Source organism: Physeter macrocephalus, chromosome 14 (assembly GCF_002837175.3).
Source record: "Physeter macrocephalus isolate SW-GA chromosome 14, ASM283717v5, whole genome shotgun sequence".
Lineage (NCBI taxonomy): Eukaryota > Metazoa > Chordata > Mammalia > Artiodactyla > Physeteridae > Physeter > Physeter macrocephalus.
In genome coordinates this window covers 9,513,236-9,533,404 of record NC_041227.1, presented here as the reverse complement: position 1 = coordinate 9,533,404, position 20,169 = coordinate 9,513,236, and the positions used below count along the sequence as shown (strand labels likewise).

At 40.7% G+C, this 20,169-nt stretch overlaps 1 protein-coding gene across 6 annotated transcripts in view; it reads right to left on the bottom strand.

Moving 5' to 3' along the window:
- ZFP64 (ZFP64 zinc finger protein) overlaps window positions 1–20,169 on the bottom strand; it is a 78,882-nt gene that overhangs the window by 35,429 nt on the left and 23,284 nt on the right. For 2 of the 6 annotated variants that reach the window (XM_055090910.1, XM_024128539.3), the window contains one exon: window positions 13,732–15,246. The exons of 1 other annotated variant lie outside the window; for it this stretch is intronic. In XM_055090910.1, the coding sequence (XP_054946885.1) occupies window positions 13,964–15,246 (1,283 nt within the window). In that variant the 3' untranslated portion in view covers window positions 13,732–13,963. Of the gene's footprint in view, window positions 1–13,311; window positions 15,247–20,169 lie in introns of those variants that run through there. 3 more of the 6 variants (XM_007128995.3, XM_007128994.4, XM_007128997.4) reach the window with 3 other exon arrangements.

Genomic DNA, 20,169 nt, shown 5'->3' with positions numbered 1-20,169 from the left:
CAACTGTTGTTATTGTTTTAGTTATTTTAAAATATGGGAGAATACAAAAAACAGAATCACACTGTTCCCAACCCCACTTTCTACCAGTTTCTCTTTCTGTTGCTCATCTTTCTCTGGTCACATTAACCTCAAACACCCCAGGCACATTTCTGTTTTAGGGTTTTTGCATTGGCTGTTCCCTCTGCCTGGAACTCTCTCCCTCTTGATATCCACATGGCTCCCTCCCTCCCTCATTCCAGTCTTAACTTCTCAGGGAGGCCTTCCCTGCCCATCCTATATACAACTGCAACCCCTCTTCCCTATCAAGCCCTGCCCCCCATGCCACAGCACTTATCCTTCTAAGACACTGTAAAATGTACATATGTGTTTTGTTCTCTGTGTACTGTCTCTTTCCCCACACTAGAAGGTAGACTATAAGAGCAAGGGTCACTCTTTGTTTGCTCTTGATACCTCCCAAGTTTATAGAACCACACCTGGCATGGAGCAGGTGCTCGAGAAACACTGAATGAATGAATGAGTTAGTGAACATTTGCTGAACACTTCCTTCCAGGGGTTAGCATGGTTAGAACCAATCTGAGCCCTCAAGATCCACAGTTTTGGTAGAGGCAATGACAAGACAAGAAACGGTGGCGTCTAGACATAAGCTGCTTCAAGGCAGTGGCTCAGTCATAGAATCTAGTGTCCTCATAACTCCGTGGGCCCTGTTGAAAGTTCTATACACCTACCTGGAGTGAACCTACCAATCAACTCACAAAACCAAAGCAGCTGATGGCATTCAGAACACTCGCCCTATTGTCTCCCTTTCCCTAATAACTAAATATCACCCAATTCCACCCTCAAAATTCAGCGAAGTAATGCCCAGGGAAAGATAATGCCAGAAAAATATAGCCCAAGATAAATGACTCTCATCACTGCTTAAGAACCACAAAATCAGCATTAAAAACTGAACAACTAACTAAAGGAATTCTTTTAAAATTTTACAGCTAGCACTTTTGGAAAAAAATAAAGAGATTGGTTCAAGGAAGAATATTCAAAAGTACTATTTTACTTATAATTTGCAAAACATTTTGACTATCCTATGAAATCTTGTTTTAAAAATACGAGTACATATCTATATATATGTGTTAAAAAAAAAGATATATGTATGGATGGATGTGTTTCCTGAGAACTAAGGGATGCCAATACTGGGTCAGAAGAAATTTCGGAGCTCTCCTCTGGTCCACTCTTGGTTTCTTGAGAGCTGGTTATAGGAGGCACAGCAGTTAAATGCTTAGCAAATACCTGGTGTGTAGTAAGTGCTCAATAAACGCTAGTTTGCTAAGAGAACAGAGTAGCTCCTTGGCCAGTCTCCACCTTTGCTACTTATCTGAGAGAAGAGTGTGTCATTTCCCTGCCGTGCCTGACTATTTTCACACTGATCACTGTGCTAGAATCAACTGCTTTGTCTTTGTCTTCATGCAAAGACGGATGAGTGTGCCCCACCCATTACTAGATTGCAACACGGGATTCTGGCAGGATCAGAATCTAGAACAGGATCTTAATCACTGTGTGAGTCCAACCAAATCAACTAGACCAGCTGTGTGACCCACAGGGCCAGCTGTTCCTCACCAACCCTAAAATGATGACGCTAATAAGAGGTCCTGAACAGGGCTGACGGGGATGTTCAAAGAGTTAATGCGAGTGACACAGAGTAACTGTTCAGTAGGTAGTGGGTATCATGACAAAAATTCACAAATGATTCCAAAAACCTGAATACTCGAGTATCTTTAAAACTAGGACAAACAATGGCAACAACCCAAATTTCCATCAATCAACGAATCGATAAATGAAATGTGGTCTATCCACCCACTGGAATATTATTTGGCCATAAAAAGGAATGCAGTAGTGATACATGCTACAACCTGGACGAACCTGGAAAACATTATGCTAAGTAAAAGTAGTCAGATACAAGGCTTCCCTGGTGGCGCAGTGGTTGGGAGTCCGCCTGCCGATGCAGGGGACACGGGTTCGTGCCCCGGTCCGGGAAGATCCCACATGCCGCGGAGCGGCTGGGCCCGTGAGCCGTGGCCGCTGGGCCTGCGCGCCCCGAGCCTGTGCTCCGCAACGGGAGACGCCACAGCGGTGAGAGGCCCGCGTACCGCAAAAAAAAAAAAAAAAAAAGGAGTCAGATACAAAAGATCCCATATGGTATGATTCCAATTATGTATTGATAAAATGCCCAGAATAGGCAAACTCACGGAGTTAGAAAGTAGATTAGTGGTTGCCAGGGGCTGGGAAGAGCGGGGATGGAAAGTGACTGCTAACGCATACAGGGTTTCTTTCTGGAGTGTTAAGAATGTTCTGCGATTAGATGCTGGTAATGGTTGCACAACTTTATGAATATACTAAAAATTACTAAATTATATTCTTTAAAAGAATATAATTCTTTTTATGTCATTTGAATTATCTCAGTATAATTCAATATAAAGCTGTTATAAAAAACCAAACTAGGCAAAACGAAGATAAGTAATTATCTTTCTGCCCAACCTGTCTCTTCTCCCTGTAGAATGAAAACTTCTCTTAGCATTCCTCATGTCTTGGTTATAATCTCCCCACCCCCAGGGGCTGACATCTCCAATTAGGGGCCCATGGAAGAACTTTAATTTGTTTTAAAATCAGAAGAAAAAAATTTTAATATAATCCAGTTTAGATTATATTAATCCTGTGCCCACACAGTTGTAAAATGTAAGTTTCTCTCTCTCTCTCTCTATATATATATATATAATTTTTTCCTCTGTGTGTGTGTGTGTGTGTGTGTGTGTGTGTGTGTGTGTGTGTGTGTGTAGGGAGGGGCAAAAGTGCCCCTAGTCCAGGACAGTGGCACTGGGACCCTGCTGGCTCCCAATAATGCAGTACTAAACCACAGGCTTTTCTCAGAGTTTGTTCTCTGGCCTGGGGACTCGTGGGCACCCTCTTTTGCTCTCCTGATGCCAGGATGAAGTCGGAAGCACCAAGCTCCATAAGAAAACGAAACCAAAGGAAATGGAATGGGGCCTCTTGCCTCTGTTTATTACCCACTAGCCAGACACTTGGCGCTGGGGGAAGGAGCGGTGAGGGAAGGAAGGAGGTAGGGACCTGGGCTCAAAAGCAAAGACCAGTAACCAGCAGAGTGAGCTTGGGCAAGTCACGTGACCTGTTTCTTGCTCGGTTTCCCCAGGTCACTGAAAGTGCGGAAGAGCATTTTAAAGCGTGAAGGCTTGGTTTAAGCAAGACTTCACCATCTCTGCAGGCTGTAGTCATGGGCCGTGCAGCTCCTGCCTGAGATTAGGCAGTCTCGCTGTGGACAGCCCCCTGGGTCGAATCTAGCTCCTCACACAGCCTCTTAAAGACAGGACAGTGTCACAGCAGTAAAGGAAACAGAAGGGCAGGGGAGAGAAGCTATCAAAGTTTTTATTCCAGATCTTCAACTGAAATCTTTCCAGAAGATCCAATTCTGGCTGATGAACCGGAGATCAATTTCAGTTGTAAGCATTCAGCTTTTATTGCTCAGAGAATCCTTCTGAGGCCGAGAAAACAAACAAACAAACCCCTCCCCACCAAGAAGTATCAATATAGTAACCCTGTTCCAGGACACAACCCTTGAATTCTTGGTTTCCCCAAGAAAACCCATGTAAAACTAGATGCTAGCAGGCTTATGTTTTGACCTCTTAGATCAAGCACAGCAGAATAATGTGGGACACAAAACTGAAATATTTTGGTGTGTATAAGAAGCTCAGAGCAAAGATAGTAACTCTGAACTTCCCAAGTTACAGTGGTAAACTGACGTGCAACAAAACAGGCCTGTAACTCACACCTGGGGGTGGGCGTGGCAGGCACCCAGCAAGGCCTGCCCAGTCCCACTTAATATTCCAGGGAGATCCAGGGGTGGGTGGGAGTAGAGGGGGAATGAATTCCTGCAAAGAAGCCCAGATTTAGCAAGCTGGGTGAAGGTCATGACTAGAGAAAACATGCTGATTAGAACGAGGGCAGGTGATTTGAGTGTTGGCTCTTGGTTTAAACATCACCTAATCGCTGTGTGACCCTGGGTGGATCTCTTACCTTTTCTGAGCCTCTGGTTCTTTACTGTGGTATTTCCCATATTGTCTGGATCAGAAAAATAGCCAGAGGTCCTAGATTTAAAATACAGATTCTCAGGTGACCCACCCAGATGTGCTGTATTGGGATTTCCAAAGCTGGGCTGTAGCTGTGGTCATTTTTAACAAGTTTTCCAGGGGATTCTTAAACCAGGCAAGTTGGGAAACATCTTTTCTGCACAATGTGGGTAATAACAGTAATCCTCCCTCATGGGATGTTGGGGGGATTACATGAGATGATTCGGTAGAGCATTTAGCATTGTGTTGGCATATCCTGAGTCAATAAATGTCAGCTTTTTATCACTGAAAATCATTAGTACCATTTATTTAATAAATATTTGTTATGTACCTATTATGTGCAGGGTCCAGGGCAAGGGTTGGCAAACTATGGTCCAACGCACTTGTTCTTATGTGGTCTGTGAGCCAAGAATGGTCTTCACATTTTTTTTTAATGGTTGCAAAAAAACAAAAGAAAAATAATAGTTTGTGCCACTTGAACATTTTGTGAAGTTCAGACGTCAATGTCCATAAATAAAGTTTTATCAGAACACAGCTACACCCACTCCTTTACTATTGTCTCTGGCTACTTTCGTGCTACGATAGCAGAGGTGAAGAGCTGCAATAAAGACCGTGTGGCCCACAGAGCTGAAAAATATTGAATATTTTCTACCTGGTCCTTTTTTAAAAAAAGTAAATAAATAAATTTATTTATTTATTTTTTCTTTATTTTTGGCTGTGTTGGGTCTTCATGGCTGTGCACGGGCTTTCTCTAGTTGCGGCGGGTGGAGGCTACTCTTCGTTGCGGTGCGCGGGCTTCTCATTGCAGTGGCTTCTCTTGTGGCGGAGCACGGGCCCTAGGTGCACGGGCTTCAGTAGTTGTGGCACGCGGGCTCAGTAGTTGTGGCACGCAGGCTCTAGAGCGCAGGCTCAGTAGTTGTGGCGCACGGGCTTAGCTGCTCCGCGGCATCTACCTGGTCCTTTACTGAAGAAGTTTGCTGAACCCTGCTCCAGGGCAAGGGCCTTCAACTGGGGTTCTTGTATTTGGGGAATATACAAAGATTTCTCAAGAGGTGTATGGGCGTGACTGAGGAAATCAGTTCTCAGATCCTCAACTCTGATGTGTACTTTTCCCTAAAACTGATCATCTAAGAGTACACCCAGAAGGCGACTCATGGTGCCGAGGCTGAGAAAGTAATTGCTGCATGACTGAAAGAAATCCCAGGTGGTTTTCAGTTCTTTGCTTTTAACGAAATTGACCCAAATAATTATGATTGATCATTGTATGATTTTCTGGCATTTAACTCAGAAGGAATTAAAATAATTGAGAAGCATTGCTGTAACAATACACTTTCTATGTCCCTATCCTTATTTATGTGAATGAGACTTCTCAGCATTTACATCAATAAAAAAAGAAAATTGGGACTATAACTGAAAGAGATCTGTATCTCATTCTAGCAGTTGGTAAAAAAAAATTTTTCTCAAAGTAATATTCATCACCGATATATAAGCTTATTAAAAACTAGGCCTATCAATCTCATTAAGATACGCTTTTGCTTATTTTAATTATTTATCAAAAATGTGTAATATATTTATGTAGTTTACAACATAACAACAACAAAAAGTTGTTGTGAATGATAATTTGATGTAAAAGAAATGTTTGAAGCTTGGAGCCCTACAGTCAAAGGGAATAAAAAATGTGTTTCAATTTATAGAACCATAATTTTGTTGCTGAGTAGTGGGATGAAATGAACAACAAAAATTTTTCAAGATTAGTAATGTTTCCCATTTTCAATCCCCTCCCGCTGTTCTGGAAATTTCAGAGATTGGTTCTCACAACCTGACTGGCTGAGGTGAGAGACCTCCCAACTTTTTTTCCCGGCAACACTACCATTTTGTCTCAACTTTGCTGGTCGCTGGATCTAGGGCACTCAAGAATTGGATCAGATCAGTATCAAACTTCTCATCTCCACGAGAACAGAATTTAAAGATTACTGAAAAGAATCCGCTGTGCAAAGGTATCACTCATCTGCTGGGACAAAAGAAATACCAGCCTATGTGCCCTTTCTAAGGAATATACTCAAGAAATTAACGGAATAAGGATAAACTCAGAGTAAAGATGTGAGATACGGGAAGAAGAGTATAAGAAAGTATGGTGAACAACGAATGTTGTAATCTTTGGTTAAATCTCAGTGGATGTGGTGATTTGGGAATTAGAATGTAAGAGACATACTGTAGGGCAAAACTTAACAAAAGCCTGGAAGTAAACTCACAAGCTACCTCAGCAACACCCAGGATTTGGAGAGAGGGGTTGTAGAAAGAGATGTGGCCCAACGGCCTCCTCTTGTGAGGAGGAGACTTCTTAATGAAAGGTTGGGGCCTGGTTGATATTTATATCTGATATAGCAATAGAGGAATTGATTTAAAAATAATTGCTAGAGTTTAGAAAGTAACTATTAGCAGAATGGAAACATATAAGAACTTTCAAGAACAAAGTGAAAAGTTAGAAAAGAAAAAGGAGAAAATTACAAAGTTTAATAAATAGTAAATATTAAATAAGACAGAAATGAATAATACCAAGTATACGTTACTATGAGAAATGCAAACAGTTTGACTTCTCCAACAAAAGACAAAGAGATGCTATTAAAGGAAGATATTAAACCACTGAGTGGGAAAGATAAACCAAGCAAATGTAATAAAATATAAAATAAGACTTAGAATACTGTTATTAAGTAAAGTGTAATTTAAAGCCCAAAGCTATTAAATAGAAAGATCAGGCATATACTAAAGGGTAAAATGTAAAATTGACAAAGAACACATAATAGCCACAAACTTACATGATCAAACAACATATGACAAAATAGAATAAAATGAAACACAGTAATACAAGAAAAGCATGATAAAAAAACAGCCATAGTAAGAGGCTTAAAAATACTTCTTTCAAAGTTTATCAAGCAGACAAAAACTAAGAGAATCTGAATAACAGAGTCAACATGCTTGATTCATAGATGTCCCCAAACATTTACAAAAATTGGTCATGTACACGGCCATAAAGAAAACTAATAAATTACAAAAAGCGCATATTTTACAGGTCATATTCTCAGATCAAAACTCATTAATATCAGAAACCAAAAATGAAAATACAGTTTCACAAACTGTAACTACTTGAAAAATAAGAAATAAACCTTTATCTAACTCTTGGGTTTTATCCCCCTGACTTACCAAACCAACCAACCAACCCTAAAACTGAAATAACGAAATACCTAGAAATTTACGAAAGAAGGACACTTCATATAAAAATCTATAGGGATATGGATGTCATGAAAATTTCTGAAAGACTTGGAAATAGGCAAAAAAGATTACTGGTTGTCCCGTCATATTCCAGCTCTGGGTTATCTAACTCTATAGTGGTCGATGCCTTTTAGTGTTTTTGAGCTCTTTTACAACTTTGCGAGTTACAGAAACATATAATAATGCAAAAAGCATATAAGAATGTAAACACACTTTGTGGGTGGAATGCAACTGATGGTTGCCCTGTAAACCCTAACCAGTTTTGCATCTGTCTGTAAATTTGTTTCAGCATTCCTGATTGCCTGTGTAAGCATTCACTGAATTCTCCTTCAAACCTGCTGTAACAACTTACTGATTTCCTCATTAATTAATGAATTAAATAAAATTGCTAACACACGCTCATTTTATATTTGTATGGCAGTCATGATTTAACTTTGAAAAATATGATCTTTTAACATAGGTGAAGTCATACTGGAAAATATACAGCTTTAAATGCTTTCCCATTATTAAAGGCTGAAAATAAGTGAACTTAATACAGGAAATTAGACTAACAAAATAAACTGAAAGAAAAGCAGGGGAAAGAATTAATAAAGATAATGCTGAAATGAATAAAATGGAGGAGCAGAGAGAGAATAAATAAAAGCAAAAGCTTTACTTTTACATAAATGACAAAGCAGATAAACTCTTGGCAAACTACCTAAGGAGAAGACTGAAAATACAAACAAAACACAACCCACCCCCAACCCCCCAAACTCCCCCAAAACCACCCCCCCCAAAAAAAGTAACAAGAGCACTGTTAGATTAAAAAAAAAAAAAAAAAAAAAAAGCCAAAGATTCTAAAATAATTTTAGGAGAATGTTAAATGGAATTACAGAGCAAAATGAATGATTTTTTCTTTTGCAAAGTATGTATTACCAAAACTTATCAGGTTGAGACATAAAGTCCAAATAGACCATTAATTACAGAAAAAAATGGAAAGTTTGTTAAGAATGTACAGTGAAAAAGGGTATCAGCCCAGAAAATAAACAGATAATTCCTGAAATAACAAACTATTGCTGGTCACTGAAAAAGGAGGAAAGAGCCTCAATTTATTTTCAGAGTAACATAACCTAAAACAAACAAACAAGCAAAGTCAGAGAACAAAGAAGAAAACGAGCATTCAACTGCACTTACACAAATGGTTATAAAAATTTCAAGGAAAATATCAGTAAATGAAATCTAGGAATGTATTAGAAGAATAATCCAACATGACCTACACGGTTTGTTTCAGGAATGCAAGAGGCTTCAGTACCAGGCTATGTCCTACACTAATTCACATATCAACATATGTAAGTACAAAACTCAAATATTTATGTCAAGAGATATTTAACAATAATCAGCAACCCACCTTGATAAAAACTCTGAAAATGGGAGAAGAAAATGACTAAGTACTATAAAAACTGTCACCCAAGGAATAGCATATATTATATTAAGTTGGGAAATTCTAAAGCCATTCAAGTTAAAATTAGAGATGCAACAGGGATGCCAGCTGTTTCAACACTGTTTGGAGGTTCTGACTAATACAATAGGACAAGACTGCAAAATAAGTAGTATAAGTATTGCAAGGGACGAGAAAAAAACACCTGGGAATGAGGTGACTATACCACAACCATCATAAGTCATATTTATCAGCAACCAAGAGTTTCTAATAAATACTGTCAATCAATAAAACTTTTTTTCTAAGGTAGTACAATATAGACAAATATACCAAATATAGCTATTCTCTATGCTTGCAGCAAATAATTATTTTAACATAAAAAAAATCCTATTTACAGCTACAGTAGAATTCAAAACAACAAGAAAATGCAGGCCCTATTTAATAAGAATAGACCGTATATGAAGAAAAGTATACATTACAACAGGGTTTAAATAAAAGTTTTTGGTTGGAAGAGTTAACATTTATTTTTTATTTTTTTGGCTGCGCCGTGTGGCACGTGGGACCTTAGTTCCCCAGCCAGGGATCGACCCTGTGCCCCCCTGCAGTGGAAGTGCGGAGTCTTAACCACTGGACTGCCAGGGAAGTCCCAGATTTAACAGTTTTTAAAGTCATTCTTTTCATGAGTTCATGTAACCATACAGATACAATTCTAATACAAATCCTCAAAAGGTTTACTTTTTGTGGCGGGAGGGGTAATGGACAAAAGGAAGTTCGTTTAGAAATATGAATATTTAAGAATTGCTAAGAAAATTTTGGAAAATAATAGCTACGGGGAGGCTTTGCAAGTCTAAAAGATACTAAGGCTTACCTTAATGCTAATATAATCAAATACGTAATGTTGGCAACCCAGAGAAGATATGAAGATCAGTGAGACAGAACAGATTCTAGAGGTAGAGCCAAGTATATTTGGGAACATCATCTAAAGGTGAAATTAAGATTTCAGTTCCAAGCAAAATAATATTTTGTTTAACACATGGTCCTGGTATAATTGGGCAGCTAAACTCCTATATCATACACACATAAATATGAATTCTGGCTGCAGAAACTGAAAACAAATAATGAAAATATTAAAGAAAAAAACCTCAAGGGAAGGGAGGACTTTCTTAGAAACTAGAGGAGCCACAAATAAAGCACTAGAAGAATCTGACTGCATACAAAATGATTATTTTTATATGGAAATAGCACCATGAGGAAAGTCAAAAGACAAAGGATAGGAGGGGAGAAAACTCAGCACCATTTGACAGACATGGGGTTCACCTCCCCAGGTGCCCAGCAACCCAAGGAGAAAAATAAGAGTATGAGTTTAAAGTTCATAGATAAGAAAAATGCAAATAATCAACAAGTCTATGCAGAGATGTCACAGAGATGCAGATCAAAACACCAGCTCAGGAAATGCACAAAGACCAGATTACCATTTTCACACATCAGACCTACAAAACTTCAAAAGATTGATAACAAGATTCGCGATAGCTGGAGCCCCCACCACCAACGAGACTATCGTTTTGAAAAAATCATCTGACTCTATGCAAGTACAAACTACAGAAACGCACTGGAACTCACTTTGGGGACTCTAAACTACAGAAAGAAAAGAAAGCACAACTGAGTAAGAGGAAATATGTAGGATGTTTACTGTGGCAGTTTGTAATGGCAAACAAACCCCCAAACAACCAAAGTACCCATGAATATGGAGATGGGTGAATAAAGCATGTGGTGCTTATAACATGGTAAGTCATCGTCTACCATTTGCTTCAAAAAAAAAGTTAGGCATAGCTGTACTGACACACAGTACTGTTAATAAATGGAATGATAAGAGCAAGGTAGAGAGAAGTGTACACAGTGTGATACAATTACTACAAAAATAAGGGAAAGCCTTTTCTAGGTTAACTTTTAAGTTGGTATGAACACAGAGACCTTACTTACCTTGGGTGGGGTGAGAATAGGCTGGAGATTATTGGCTTGGTTTTTGTACAATTCTATTTATAGTTTATCACAAGGAACAACTTTTGCTGTTGTAGTTTGTTAAAAAAAATCCAAATATGCATGTGTGTGTATGTATATGCATGTATGTGTATGTGCATTATATGTATATATGGAGGGCAGCAGTTCCGTGGAGATATAATGATATAAAGAGAAATATAGTATATAAAAAGAAAATAGTATGCTCAATTCAACCCCAACTCTGTAACTGGAGTAGAAAACATACATACGGGACTCCCCTGGTGGTCCAGGGGTAAAGAATTCGCCTTCCAATACAGGGGACGCGGGTTCAATCCCTGGTGGGAGAACTAAGATCCCACACGCCGTGGGGCAACTGAGCCCACGTGCCACGACTACTGAGCTCGCACGCCTCAATGAGAGAGCCCGCGTGCCGCAAACTACAGAGCCCGTGTGCCACAACTAGAGAGAAGCCTGCATGCTACAACTAGAAGGAAGCCCACGCGCCACAACAAAGAGCCCGCAGCACAATGAAAGATCCCACATGTCGCAACTAAGACCTGATGCAGCCATAAATAAATAAATTAATTAATTAAAAAAATAGAAAACATACACAAGCATAGAAAAAAAAGATTAGAAGGAAGTCCATTAAAATGGTCACAATTTTTACACCTGGATAGTAAAGTTATTAGTGACTTTTATATTTTTCTTAATAATATACATACAGATGGTCCCCAACTTACAATGGCTCAACTTAACAATTTTTTGACTTTACGATGGTACAAAAGCAATACACACTCAAAAGAATCATACTTCGAACTTTGATCTTTTCCTGGGCTAGCACTATGTGGTCTGATTCTTTCTCCCGATGCTGGGCAGCGGCAGTGAGTCGGCCATGGGATCACGAGGGTGAACAACTGATACACTTACAACCATTCTGTACCCCTCCAATCTGTGTTTTTCACTTTCCCTATTCATTAAATTACATGACCTATTCAATATTCTCTTCTAAAATAGGCTGATTTTGCCCAACTGTTGGCTAATGTAAATGTTCTGAGCACATTTAAGGTAGGTGAGGTTAAGCTATGATGCTTGGTAGGTTAGCTGTATTAAATGCATTTTCAACTTAATGATATTTTCAGCTTACAATGGGTTTATCAGGCCATAACCCATTCGTACGTCGACGAAGATCTATAACGTGTTTCCCATATTTTGTATGTTGAATACACATTACATTTATAATCAGGAAAAAAATCATTTAAAAGTTGAAACTAGGGGCACACGGGAAAAAAGATGTAGAACACAGGTTCATGACAATAGAAGTTTCCCAGGTAAAATCCAACGGCTGAATAGTTTCCCAAAGAACTGCAAGCAATAATTCTAAAGTGATAAAATTACTAAAATACTAACAGAGTAAGCTGCAAGCTTTTTTGATTTCTTACCAAACCATAGTTATGATGCATTATCATCACTGCTGATACGAAGATAATTTCTGGTGAAGAAGAAGGATCAAAAATAAAAAGAAAGAAAACAAAGCCCAGCTTGAGGAGATATATATATATATATATGTATGTGTTTTCTTTTTTTTCTTGGCCATGCTGCGCAGCATGTGGGATCTTAGTTCCCCGGCCAGGGATGGAACCCGCGTCCCCTGCATTGGAAGCACCGCGTCTTAACCACTGGAGCGCTGGGGAAGTCCCTGTATGGGTATCCAAAGGGATGCTGTCTTTCTATTTCCAACAGGCAATTCTCAAGGTTTTCAGCATCACCATTTTCCATAGTTTGTTATTACAAAAAAAAGCGAGGAGGGAATAATATCTTTATGTAAAAGTGAATTGATATGCATGAGAATTTTAATAAGTTTGTGTGTTAGGGAATAAAATTAAAATGTTGATTACTCTGGTAAAAATGTATCTAAAGTGTTCTCACATTTTAAATATGCTTCTCTCACAAGAGTAACCTCCCCTCCTCACCAATCCTTGCTCATGCTATGTGACAACATGTTTCATTTATGCAGTGTTTATTAAGAGCCCACCCTGAGCTGAAGATAATGCTAGAAGCTGGAAATCAGAGATGAAGACCCAAATTCAGGTCTTTGGATCCAAGCACGGGTAATTTGAGATCGTTCTCTGGCGCCACCTACTGATCACACAGCATTTCAATTCAAAACAGACTGAAATTTGAATTTCCCTCTCCTCAATACAGCCCATGCTTTGGACCTAGGTGCTTTTCCAATCCCTCTCATCTGATCCCTGGGACTGCACGTATATTACCGTCTAATACAATGCCATCCTAGAAAACTGTCCTAAAGGTTAATATTATAAGTAACCTAACCCAAAGGTTAATTATATTAGCATCTAAACAGAAACGTCAGGTTTGTCACTCTGAAGTTTCAAAATAAAAATGATAGTTGGGTCACTTTAGGCACCACACATATTTGATTTGACTGTGAAGAAGGTAAGGCATTTATATACTATTTATGAGAGAGGACTAAGAACCTTTGCTTCTTCAAGTTCTCTTTAGTAATTCAAACCCCAATAACCCAAATCATACTGTGACTCTAAAGAATCACTAACATTTGTTATGTTTTAATGATGTATCAATTTATTAGGAAACTATTCCTTTTTCTCCCTCATTTACGCTGAACTTTTTTTTTTTTTTTGGATCAAAAATCCATGTAACATTATGTAGAAAATGGTCCTTCATGCCGATAGATTTGTATCCATGTATTAAAACACTATTACCCCAAACATTGGGGTTATTTCAGAATGGGGACTGAAGAGAGGCTGAGAAGCACCATCTACTACACAAATTTAATGAGACGGAAAAAACCTTTATTAAGAGTTGGCAAATCAAGTTGGAAGCAAACAAATGTATTCACTACTCAATTCATTTCATTCCAACCCCTAATCGGGATCATCTTGGTAGTATTTAAGATTCTACAGCACTTAGAACACCGCGATTCAGAGGTCTCAAAATTATCGCAGCATAAAAAAATTTCAGTAAGCAGTATAAAATTACAATTTATTATGGGGGCGGGGTGTTTTCACAACAATCCTTAAAAACATTAAGGGCAAACCTCTTACAGAATTCCATTTCTGACTTCTTTTTTGGTCACTCCTTTTCCCCCCTTTCTTTTGTTTTATAAGCACTAGTCTGGTATGGAATCCGCCGGACAGAGCAAAGCTGGGTGGGCGCCTCCTTGGATGATGGAGTAAGTCTGCTTGGGTAATTCTTGCTGAGAGGTGGTGGAGAATATGGGCGGAGCTGTGGTGGCCACGGCGATGTTCTGGCCTCCGTCGCTGACCACAGTCACTTCGGCGGTTCCCTCCTGAATCAGAGCGTTCAGGCCTTCGAAGTCAGTGCAAGTAATGCCCGAGCTGGTGATGAAAGTCTGGTTGCCAGAGCCTTCCTGGGGGCCGCCCGGGGCCGTGGGGATGAGGGTCTGGTGCAAAGTGCCTCCGTCCGTCTGGTCGTGAGTGGTCAGCAGGACAGCCGGCTGGGGCATCGCCGCCGCCTCGCTCGGACACCCCGAGGAATGAGGAGGGGCGATCAGATTGACCTGGCGTAGGATCTGCAGCCGGCTGTTCCCGGGCAGTTCCTCTGGGTTCTGCGCCACCAAGGCGGGCTGTACGATGTTCACTGCGGCCGCCGCAGCCTGGACGATGGTGTTTGCCTGGGGCACCTGATGGCCAACGATGATTTTGACTCTGCCCTCGCTGAACTGGGGCACTTGGCTGGGCTGGAGGGGCACCTGGAGGTGCCCCACAGCGAGGGGCGCGGCGGGCTGCTTGCTGGGGTCGATCTGAAACTGCAGGACGGTCACATCCGAGCTCTTATTCTCATTGTACTCACTGTGCTGCCGCTTGTGGCTGCGGAGCGAGTCCTCGCGCATGAAGGAGGCATCGCACCGATCACAGTGGAAAGTCTTCTTGGCGTCCAGCTTGGCCACCTGGCGGCTGCTCTGCCGGCCGGTGTCTTTCCTCTCCGAGGCCTCGGTCTTGACCACATCGCCGTGGAACTTCTTCACGTGCTTGCTCAGGTTGCTGGGCTGCTTGGTGTCGAAGCTGCAGTAGTTGCACTTGAAGGGGCGGTCGGTGCAGTGGATGCGCTCGTGGATGCGCAGGGCGGCCTTGCTGGAACAGGAGTAGCTGCACTCGGAGCACTTCTCGGGGTGCTCGGACTGGTGCACCCGGCTGTGCTTGCGGAGCGTGGCCTTGCTGTCCCCCAGGAAGTCGCAATGCGGACACTTGAAGTTGTTCCCACTGTGCTTGATGCGGATGTGCGACTTGAGGTTCCCCTTCATGGTGCAGCGGACATTGCAGAACTCGCACTTGAAAGGCTTCTCCCCCGAGTGCACGCGCATGTGCCTTTTCAAGTCCGAGCTGATTTTGAACTTGGCGCTACAGAGCCAGCACTGGAAGGGGGCGTCCCCTGTCAACACAAGGTGAGTTTAGATAAGAACAGGCAGGCAACAACCATAGCGGATCCCCCCGAAGCACACACCAGAAAATCGCTTATACCAAGGCAGGCGGGTGGAGACCTTCTAAAACTGCAGCTCCTAGCAGCCCCTGGGAGAAAAAAAAAAGAGGGGTCGGGGGCTTCTCTCCTTTTCCCAAACTTAAACCACCACCACCATTATAACACCCAGAAGAAAAACGGAGATTGAAAATCAAGCTATTTAACTGTCCCCAGTAAAAAAAAATAAGATTGGCGAATACACTTAGTATATCCTTGAAAACGATCAAGCTATCGTTCCTATAGTTATTGTGTTCGCTCTGCTAGGGAACCATTCACAGTTGCATAATTTTGCATAATCCGTTGATTTTGGTTGAGTTACATGTTGTAACAGATTCAAGGGCACATTTTCAAATCAGTCAGCTCCACGCTCACTCATCAGAATATTCTTTTTACAAGGATTGAAACGCCCAGCTTACACTTCATGCAGATTTTTATTAATAAAGACGTGTTTATTGCGCACAATTTATTTATCCCACATTGCCAGCTGCGTTCTTTACTTGTGGAGTTACAAAATCCAGCTGCTTGATTTTTTTTTTTTAATTCATGTTCGGTGAAAGATGAACAGGTAAAGCGAAATTGCAACATCTGAAAGGACATGATATTCCAAATTTATTTCCTCAGTGAATGCCAAGTCCCAATCATCTGATAAGTCAAGCGAATTGGTGACCCCGCCCATTGCAATATTGTTTAAGCAAGCAAAACAACAGCAGCTAAGGTTCTTCGGTGGCTTCCCGGATGGCAGGCGCCCTGCTGAGCATTCCACAAGAATGGTCTCATTTGATGATCCCGACATTCCCATGAGGTGGGTACTATTATCAATATGATTCTCAACACTACTGTACAAATGAGGAGGCTGAGGCCTGGAGCGACTCTATCACTTGTTTCCAGTCACTCGGTAGTACATGGCAGAGCTTGGATTCCAACCCAGGCTGATTCCAAAGCGGGTATTCTTTTTTTTTTTTTTTTTTTTTTTTTTAATTAAAAGACTTTACTTTTTTAGAGCAGTTTTAGGTTTGGGGAGATTATACAGAAAGTACAGAGTTCCCATATGCTCCTTCTCTCCCCTGCACGCCGTTTCCCTATTATTAACATTTTGCATTAATGCAGTACATTTGTTACAACTGATGAACCAATATCAATAGATTATTATTAACTAAACTCCATAGTTGACATTTGGATTTACTCTTTGTTTTGTATATTTCTATGGGTTTCAACAAATGTATACTATTACATATCTACCATTACAGAAGCATACAGGACAGTGTCACTTCTCTAAAAATGCCCTGTGCTTCACCTATTCACCCCTAACCCCACTCCCTGAACTCCTGAAATCTCTGATATTTTTAATTGTCTCTATCGTTCCACCCTTTCCAGAATGTCATATACTGGTTAACATCTTAGAGTATGTAGCCAAAGCTGGTATTCTTGGATGCTAGGTGATTATCTGTACATATGACCAATGTTTGCTTTCTTACCATAAGCTCAAAAGAGTGGGACTGTGTTCTGGCTTTTTGGTATAAGACCTATAACATCACAATGAGCTGTTTAATAAATGCAATTAATGATGGAGCAAATTAAACAAGCCTCGAGAAAAGGAAGAAGCCCCAAACTAAACAATGCTTTGCATGACTAAATGCCACTGAGATCATTCACGTGAAACTCTAGAACAAGGAATGGTAAGCTATACAGACTGTGAGCCAAATCTAGCCCACAGCCTGTTTTTGTAAATAAAGTTTTATTGTAACACAGCCACGTCCATTTGTTGTGTGTTGTTTCTGGTTGCTTTCATGCTACAACTGGCAGAGGTGAGTAAATTGTGATAGACACTGTATGGCCCGCTAAGCCTAAAGTATATTTACTATCTGGCTCTTTATAGAAAAAGTTTGCTGACTTCTGCCTTAGAATGTTGCTCTCAACCTTTTTTAAGCCATGGACCCCTTTCTGGCAGTTTAGTGAAACACATGCATGCTTTCTCGGGGTAATGTTTAAATGCACAAAGTAAACTAAAATAAAAATCAAAAGGAATACAAAAGAAACTAATTATATTGAAAATTATTAAATAATTTTAAAAAATTTGTGATTTGGCAATGTGTGTGCATTAAGTAACAAGCTCTAGTGGTGGGTCTAGCGATTACACCAATTTCTAAATAGAGAAGAGCGTAAACGATGTTTTGATCTATCAAAAACACCTTATAAAAAGATCTGTGATTTCTACTGGCGACAAGTTCACATGCACTGTAATCAGACTGGATGCCTATTTTCATAACTGAAGGACACATCACATTTCAGTAAGACGAGCGAAAATGAAGATGTAATTTTTTTCCTCATCCAAGTTCAGGGTCCTCCTAAATTCTACTCATGGATCCCTGGGTGAAGGTGTCTGTGGACTCAGAGGAAGAATCACTGCTCTAGAATGTTCTACTAGGTCTTCTAGTTACATCACTGCCCAAATTAGTGACGATCTGTTTGCCTTTTTTTTTTTTTAAAGCAACGTAGCAGGGGTCAAACCCAGAAAAACCAGATAACCAAATCTCACAGCTGAGTCGCAGAGCTTAACAACACTTTCTGACGTGAAGGCAAAGGGTTTAAATCTTTTCATCATAATTATCTTCTTTCCTTCTTCTTTTTCCTTTTCACCATAGATTTATTTCTTAAATGAGGCAGACTGGTCAGTACCAGTGCCACTGGACCATAAGCTCCCCAAAGCTAATGACTACGTTCATTCCTGCCCACTAGCTGATCCACGCAGCGTCTGGTACCTGGTGAGGAATTAATGAATGTTGCTCCGTGAACAAGCAACTGATATATTTAAGCTGACAGATCTTTCTTGAGTTTAGGTTGCTACTGAGGCAATACAGTTGATCAAAGCGATGGAAGGGTAAAGACAAAATCCTATTCATTTTACAATTTGTAAAATTTTACAAGTGCCACAGATTTATAAAAGGGAAATGAACATTCCATGGAGATACTGCATAAATGGCATACATTTAAATTTTTAGAAAATACACTTTTTCTAGACCAACTTAAAGATGCTAGTATAAATGAAATGGTTAAGTTTACCCCCCTAAGTCAAGATGATTCTGAACAACCTCCCTAAATGAATCCTTCAGCGCCTCTAACTTAGGCTGAGGAGATTTCAGAAGAAAATCAGATGGCGCCAGTTATGCCAATGTCTTAACTTGCTGTAGCAGATTAATGTCCTCAGACCTCCCCACCTCCTATCGCTCCCTGTAGCCATAGCCTTTGCCATGTATGTAATTATGCACGCTCTCCCGACAGGGGCAGGATGACTTGCCATGACCCCTAATAAAATAGGCTCTATCACGTCATTGGATTTGGCTAATGGTATGTTAACTAGACTTGATACAAGTAATGGCTTGAATGGGCTTGTGAATCAGGGTTTGCTCGCTTGTACCTCTGTCATCCATCGCCAGGAGAAGGTCAATCCTGTCCTAGCCCGCTGATCCCAGGAGGAGGCGACAAACGTGGAGCACAGCTGGATTGTTGCAGCCAAGGCCAGTGGACAGCCAGCCCACAGCCAGATGATTCTGAGATTTGTAAGTGAGCCCAGCAAAGACCAGCAGAGTTGCCCAGATGACACCCAGCTGATCCCCAAACATGAACATTGAAGGCATGCTGTTGTACCCACTGAGGTTCTGTGGGGTTTTTTGTTACACTGCATTATTGTGACAACAGATAACTGATATACATATTGGCATTGAGAAACAGAGCGCTGCTGTAACAGAAAACTAAAATACGTAGCTTTGGGTTTGGGGGCAGGTAAAGGCTGGAAAAGTGGCAGTGCACACATTTCACAGCAAGTATTTGGAAAAACTGTCACCTGTCGTAACTTAGAAGATAGAAAATGTACCCACTGAATTCTGGACTTGAGCAAAGAAATTCATTAGTTCTAAGCAGAACAGTGAAAGTGTCTTACAAGCTGCATATGATAAGGTCCCACAAGAAAGAGACAAATTCAAAAAAGAACTGGCCATTTTCAAAATGGAATTTAGCGAGAATACAGAAAATCAAAGATGTGCTGGGTTAGATGAAGTTTCCCATCTTCAACCAGCAAAAGATTTTCAAAGTAAGACAAAAGCCTGGGGACAAAGATCGTATCCAGGGAACTGATCACAGAGGGAAGAACGAATGAGAAATGAAGGGTGTAAGCATAAGGTTCTTTGTCAAAATCTCCGAAAGAATAAAGTTGGTGCCAAGTAAGTCCTCTCAGCTGGACAAGGATTCCTAAAAGTCACACCAGCTTCAACCTACAGAACATTATTTGCCGAAAGGCCTATAATTGAGTTTAGAGGAAAGGCAAGTTTCCAAAAGAATTATGGGTGTGGCTTTTGGCACACAGATACACAGGAAACTCACAACGTTTTTAAGATAGCTCTATCAGCAAAGCTGTCAGCCTAGACTAAAATAAAATCTAAAAAGATCCCAACTTTCGGTAGGCAGGAAGCAGGCTGAAAAAGCTTCTCAAAGGCACATTTTCCACTCCTTTTCAGAAGTGGTTAAGGGAGGTGATGAAAGGCTGCTCCAGGGAGCAGAGTCAAAAAGCAGGCAGCCAAGTCAATGCCTAATCAAGAAACATTCCCTGTTCCCAGAGTGGGGGGACCTAGAAACATCTGCCCAGAGGGATTCAGAAATCTGTGCACCAGTGACAGCCAAGCGCCTCCTGTTCTTCCCCTTTGGAATAGCAGAAATATTATAAGTATCCTGGCTGCGTTTCACCGCTGCATGTTGGGAGCGTGGGGACAGACAGCTTGTCTTTTTATTGCAGAAGGCTCTGGGTCAAGAGAAGCCATATCTATACCTGATGGAGACTGCAAG